The sequence below is a fragment of the Monodelphis domestica genome, chromosome 7 (genome assembly GCF_027887165.1).
Source record: "Monodelphis domestica isolate mMonDom1 chromosome 7, mMonDom1.pri, whole genome shotgun sequence".
Taxonomy (NCBI): domain Eukaryota; kingdom Metazoa; phylum Chordata; class Mammalia; order Didelphimorphia; family Didelphidae; genus Monodelphis; species Monodelphis domestica.
In genome coordinates, this window is record NC_077233.1 from 151,009,394 (window position 1) to 151,016,337 (window position 6,944).

General features: G+C 42.1%; 1 protein-coding gene across 2 annotated transcripts in view; it reads right to left on the bottom strand.

The window, feature by feature from the left end:
* Positions 1–6,701, bottom strand: part of PRKCB (protein kinase C beta) — a 677,822-nt gene extending 671,121 nt beyond the window's left edge. For both annotated transcript variants that reach the window (XM_001363029.4, XM_001363115.4), the window contains exons 1-2: positions 6,538–6,701; positions 5,809–5,840 (exon numbers count right to left, since the gene is read on the bottom strand). In XM_001363029.4, the coding sequence (XP_001363066.1) occupies positions 5,809–5,840; positions 6,538–6,701 (196 nt within the window). The remainder of the gene's footprint in view (positions 1–5,808; positions 5,841–6,537) is intronic.
* Between the last annotated feature and the right edge of the window lie 243 nt (positions 6,702–6,944).

Here is a 6,944-nt window from a genome sequence, read left to right on the forward strand (position 1 = left end):
GAAATCAAAGAAAGAAATTCTAAAATCATTTGTAATCAGGTCCTAGACGTATCATATGAAATCTGAACATGACAATTTTCATTTAAGATTGAATTTGGATGGGCAGATAGGTGGTTCAGGGGATAGAGATACAGGAGGTCCTGGGTTCAAATGTGACCTCAGATACTTTCTAGCTGTGTGACACTGGACAAGTCACTTACTTCCAATTGCCTGGCCCTTACTGCTCTGGAACAGATACTTAGTAACAATTCTATGATAGAAGGTAATTGTTTAAAAAAGAAAAAGATTGTATTTGGTCCTGGAGTATTTTAGCATACCAAACAAATTTTATATTACAGTCAATGACAACTACCTGTAGCCAGAAAAGGCTTAACAAAGGATGTCTAGCTCCCCCAAGATATGTTTCATATATTATATATATATATATATATGTATATATATATATGTATATTTCTCAAATAATCCCCAAAATTTATCATCATGAGTTTGTAAGTACATAAATATACTTTTTTAAAAATTTAATTCTCTTCCCCTGTTTGCCCATCCAAATTATGAACACTCTGAATCTGATTCTGGGCAGTGCCTTACATATCAGTGGTACTCAGAAAATATCATATTTCCTAAAGTCAATATCTTGGAGTTTGTCTACAATATCCACTAGGTTCCAAAAAGGTCACATTTTCCATATTTACTTAGTAAGGTATTATGTTGCACAGAAGCAGATCTTCCGACCTGCATTTTATACCATGAAACCAAAAATAAAACTCTTCTCAACTGCTGCTAATAAAGCAACTCCATTTCTCAGATAATCCTATCATAACAGAAGATTTCCAGTGCATTTTTGCCATGACACTCTAAAAGGGCTGTCCATATGACCTTGGACCAAGTCACTCAACCTCCTGAGAATACAGGAATTAGACTAGAGATGGTCTAAGGTCTCTTCCAGTTCTAAAATTCTGCAACAAACTGAGCTTCAGTTTATATAGAATCATAAACTATTAAAGCAGGAAGGGGCCTTAGAAGAGGAATGAATGAATAGATTTAGAGCTGCCAGGAACATTAGGGACAATCTAACCCAACTTACTCATATGACAGAAGAATGCACTGTGACTAAGTTACTATCTCATTTTGTCCAACAAACTGGTTTAATGAAATGCAGTTACTAATGGTTAACGAACTCTCTTCATTTATCTGTGGGCTACACAAATATCTCTATTCCTAATGAGTAAAGCTTGCCAAGGGATACATGACTAGGAATAGAGTAATTGTGGAGGATAGCTAAAAGAAATTCTGGAATAAATAAGACTTTAGATATTGAAAGTGTCATCATAGTTCAAATCTGGTCTCAGACAAAAAAAAAGAAGAGAAGAGAAGAGAAGAGAAGAGAAGAGAAGAGAAGAGAAGAGAAGAGAAGAGAAGAGAAGAGAAGAGAAGAGAAGAGAAGAGAAGAGAAGAGAAGAGAAGAGAAGAGAAGAGAAGAGAAGAGAAGAGAAGAGAGCAACTGAGTGGCTCAGTAGATTGAGAGCCAGGCCCAGAGACAGGAGGTACTGGATTCAAATTTGATCTCAGATACTTCCTAGCTATGTGACCCTGGGCAAGTTATTTAACCCACATTGCCTAGCCCTTACCACTCTTCTGTTTTATTGATTGATTCTATAGCAGAAGATAAGGGTTTAAAAAAGAAAAAAGAAAAAGAAAGTGCTATCATGAGCACAAGGGTATGGCCTTGTTCTATGGAATTTCAGGCTTAATATGGGTAAATACAGGAAAGTCAATTTCAGTTAAAGATAAGAAAGAACTTCTCATCAATTAGAGTAGTCTAATGAATTGTTCCATGAGACAATAAGCCATCTATGCCTAGCTTCTATTTGAATAACTCTTAAAATTGTTATGGAGGCAGAGGTGGGAAACTCTGGAAATGAAACACTGCATAGCTCTTCAGACCCAGATTAATTTTACTGAACTTCTTTTTTTATTTCTTTGTTACTAGGGATGAACAAGGGAAGAGAATGGTAGGTCAAAGACTAATAGAGAAGGAAATGACAAACCAAACCAGGATCTTTGCCAAGAAAATCCCAAAAGGGGTCACAAAGAGTTGAACATGTCTGAAAAATGACTAAAATATTTAGAAATAAAGGTGATATTAAAATATCAGATAATCAATAAAAAACTTTTTAATGTATTCTTAAATTGGATAAGAAGCTGAACTAAGTGATCTCTATGGTTCTTCCTCTAAAATGGTGTGATTCACTGAAACTAGAGGAATAGGCAAGGGAAATGTGACTACAGGAGTGGTTCTATGTAGAGATCATCAAAAGCAGTATCACCATTTGGTGTCCTCTACTTCTACTCCCAAATTCCCCATCCTTTTCTTGGTACCCACTCAAGGCATCCTAATTCCTGGGCCTGTCTTGGCTGTCCCCATCCTCCATCTAGGCCTACCTGCCATCCTAAATAGTCTGAACAGAATAACAGTAGCTAGCAAAAATTAGACATAGCTCAGGGAGACATAAGTGCCATCCTTCTAAAAACTAGATTCATAGGTATTGCCATGAAATCTCACCATACCTGACATATTATGTATCTACATGACTTATAAAAATGACTGGCCCTGCCCAGCTCTTAACTCTCATTAATATCATTGATGTGATATGGGAAGATTGAGAAGGGGTGGGACTAGAGAATTCTATATTGAGAATTTGCTAATTTGGGGGGGAACCTTAAAAAAAAGCTTGTTGTCGTGTGTGACTCTTTGTGACTGCATTTGGGGTTTTCTTGATGAAAATACTGGAATAGGTTTTGCAATTTACTTCTCTAAATCATTCTCCAGCTGAGGAAACTGAGGAAAATAGGGTTAAGTGACTTACCCAGGGTCACATAACTAGAAAGTATCTGAGGCTGAATTTGAACTCAGGTTTTCTTGAATCCAGGTCCAGAGCTCTATCCTCTTCACCACCCAGCTGCCCAAGGTTATTTGTCATTAATAAAACCAAAATTAAGTCCCTCAGCAAAAGTTTGTCCATTTCTAGAGAAGATGAGTAGCAAGACTTATCTAAATGGTTTTTCCTATCCATAGCAGATAGGAGGTCATCTGGAAATGTTGGCAAAACTAGGCCATACCTTATGACTTTTGATGACTTCTCTGATCTTTAATAATAACTCACTACTAGGTAGTATGCACAGTGGAATGAACTTTATCTGAGTCAGAATCCTTCAAATTTAAGTTCCTAGCTCCAATACTTCCTAGCTTTGTGACTTCAGGAAAGTCACCTTAATCTCAATTTCTTCTTTTTCCTCTTCTTTTCTAAAATGACAATAATAAAACTTGCACTATGTATCTCATAGGGTTGCTATGGGCAATGTACTTTGTAATCTCAAAATGTTATGTAAATGTGAGCTGAGCTTTTCTCAATCTAATACATGGATCAGGAGATTATCAGTGAAATGGGTGACATCATCCCTTTACCTCTTATGAAATTCTACAGTCTTTTCAATAACATGACAGATAGTTCTTTAAAAAAAGATTGAGAATAACTAGCATTTTTACATACCATCTAATTTGATCTTCATAACAGTGCTTCATAACAGGCATATGCTACTATCATCCCCAATTTATAGACAAGGAAACAAGCTGAGAAGTTAAATGATTTGCCCAGTGTTACATAACTAGAAACTGTTTGAGGCAATATTTTAATTCATGTTTTCCTCCGAGATGAATTTTAGCTTTTAAAATGCTGCTTGGTTACTTTATGGAAAGGATGAAAAAGCATCTGGCCAAAACTGATTCTATGTCTACCTTAGTGTCCACTAATGAAATCAATCCTCCTCCTTTTTTGCAAAATACTGACACTTTCCAACTATTAAACAAGCCCCAAATTGAGTAGCTCTGGCCAATTTTCAAATGCAAATTTCTTCATGAACAGAGACTTTACTGATCGCCATTTAACCCCCTTGAAATACTTAGCTGTTGCAATTGTATTTAGACCTAACTAGAGATTATTTTTTCTGTTTAGAGCACAGGAAAAGAAATGCCACCCCCCCAAAAAAAAATCAGATTAGCTTAGAAGCATAAGAAAAATCATCTGGATATGTCAAAGCAACCTGGTGTGTCAGGAAGTCAGGAAGGTTGAGAGTGAGTTCTGGGTTCAAATCCCATTTTCCACACTTGTTAGCTTTATGACTATGGGCAAACCACTCAACCTCTTTGAGCCTCAATTTCCCAATCTATAAAATGGGAATAATAATGCCTATGGTTATCTGTATTTTCCAGGATTGTGAGACTTAAATGAGTTAGAGGAAAAGGGAACAAACATTTATTAAGCTAAGTGCCCACTATACGTCAGGTACTAAGTGCTTTACATATTCTATTTCACAACCATTTCAGGAAGGTGATATTATCCCCATATTACAGTTGAAAAAAATATGAGACAGAAGTTAAGTGACTTCCCTAGGCTCACAAATCAGTACTAGTCCTTGATCCAACTTTTATATGTTTTAAAGTTGGAAAAGGGCTTGGAGTCAGGATACTAGTCCTAGTTCTGCTATATGACCCTGGGTAAGTCATCTACTTTCCTGAACCTGTTTCTTCTTGTAAAGAAAAAAGGAGGGAGATGTTGAAGAAATGACTTTTACATAGATCTGTTCTACCTCTAAATACTGTGATTCTATGATTTCATGATCTCTAAGATCTCATACAGTTTCAACATTGTGATTCTGATTATGTCACAAACAACCCCAGTTTGAAAAATAAAAATTAACAACTTAATGAAATAATCAACACTGAAATTACTGAGTCCATCATGTAAACAAATGTTGAAAAGTATTTACTGGCCAAACTCAAGGGATTTAATGAGTTAAGGATCACTAACTAGAACAAAATTGACCTCATCAGATAGATAGAATGGCAAATACTGTGTTTTTGTTGTGAACTCACTTAAGGATAATCAGTCTCTGATTTTAATTACCACCTGTAGCCTTAATAGGACATATGAGAAAAGTTTCAGAAAGGTATTGAATTCTTTAGGCTCTGAAGAAGAAAGGGTTGGCTGTAGCTAGTACCCCACAGCTGTGCCAAAAAAAAAAATGGAGGCAGAGATAAATTAAGTAGGACAATAAACAGAGTAGATGGGGGGGGGGGGTGCTTCTGTGTTATTTGAACATTCAAATCAAGGCTGATAACCAAAATTGTAGTCTCTGCTTTTGCTCCTGTGCTGAGGAGGAAGATAAGCATTGCTTGGGGGCTGTGACAGGACCTTGAGGACACTCTAACCTAAATTAACTGTCCAGATACTTTAGAAAACTATGGGGGGGGGGGGCAGCAGGAAGAGAGGAAAGCAGAAGGAACTACCTTCTTTTGGCATTTAAAGACATCCCCCTTTGCCCCCCAGAGGCTTGGAGATGGAATTAACTGTGTGACAGGAAGTTCAATGTAAGCACCATCACATCAGCTAGTCAGCCCCCACCTAGGTGTGTGGCCCATGGGCTGGGGCAGTCTGAGCTTCCTGCCTGGTGTCACCCTGGGGGTTAAAGAAACGTTTTTTTTTTCTCTCCCCAAGGCCTTCCTCCGGAGGCTAAGGGCTCTTATCTTAGAATCATACAGGGAGGTTCCCCAAGCTAAAACCCAGGGCTACTCATCACCTACCTACCGTTCCCAAACTTTATATGGACCGGTTCTAGGCTTAGCCACGCACCCGCTCACGAGTGCTCAACACCCACCCACACTCAGGCCTGCTTCCAAAGACCGCAGGCAGACAATTGTTCGCACACACCAAGCCTCTATGCAGTGTAGAATCCTCAGGTAACACCTACCTTGACACTGAAATCCCTGCTTTCCGAATCCCCTGCAAAAGGAGACGGAATATGCCTTAGCCTAAGTGTAGTTCTCCAACCTTCTACGTTCCCCGTCTCTCCCTCTCCCACCTGCCCGGGGGTCCTGGGGGAACTGGGTGCGCTCAGTACGCTCCCGCGTCGGGGGGCTGCAGGGAGCCTGGACGCGGTGCCCTGCCCCGCCCCTCTTCCCTTAGAAGTGGAGCCGCAAAGTTATTGGTTGGTCTCGGGGCTGTGGAGGAAGCCAACTAGTGGCTCAGAGGGGGCTCCCACGGTGGCCCCAGGATGCGGAGTCAGTGCGCGCTTGCCAACCCGGGAGATGGTTAAGGCGGGCTTAAGGTTCTAGGTCCTTACAGCCGGAGCTGGGGGGAGGGAGAGGGTGTCTTGGAAGCAACAGGGGACAGCGCCGGGAGAAGACAGCAGCGGATGGAGTACAAAAGAGGGATCTGTCCCCTAAGCCGGGCTTGGGGGGGACCTCAATTCCCAGAGAGAAGGGCAGGTTGTGGGGCCAAGATTCTGCTGCAGCGGTGGCCTCGGAGGAGGGCGGAGGTTGCGCCAGCCGCGGGGGAGGGGGGGCCTGGGGGTAGAAAAGGAGAGGGAAGTAAGAGGGGGGACTAGGGGCGAATACACCCCAGAGCGGGTGGGGAGTAGGGAACCTGAGGTCCCCCCGGGGAGGAGGTGGCAAGGGACGCCTCGCGCGCGCGCGCTCACCAGATGAAGTCGGTGCAGTGGCTGCAGAAGGTGGGCTGCTTGAAGAAACGGGCGGTGAATTTGTGGTTCTTCACCTCGTGGACGTTCTTCTGCCGAAGGGCCCCTTTGCGGGCGAAGCGGACCGTGTTCTCTTCGCCTTCGGTCGGTGCCGCCGGGTCAGCCATCTTGCGCGCAAGGGAGAGCTGAGAGGTACCAGGGTCTGGGAAAGAGGCAACAGCAACTGCCGGGGCCGCTCGGTCTTCCTTCCCTCTCAGTGCGGTTTGTCGCCCCGCCGCCTCCAAGCCTAGCGGAGCTCGGAGCTGTCACTGCCCCCAGCTGCCGTGGCTCCTCCAGCTGCGCTCTGCACCGCTGTCCACAGCTGCGGGGGTGGGAGGCGGAGACATGAGGGGGACCTCCCCCTTCATTTG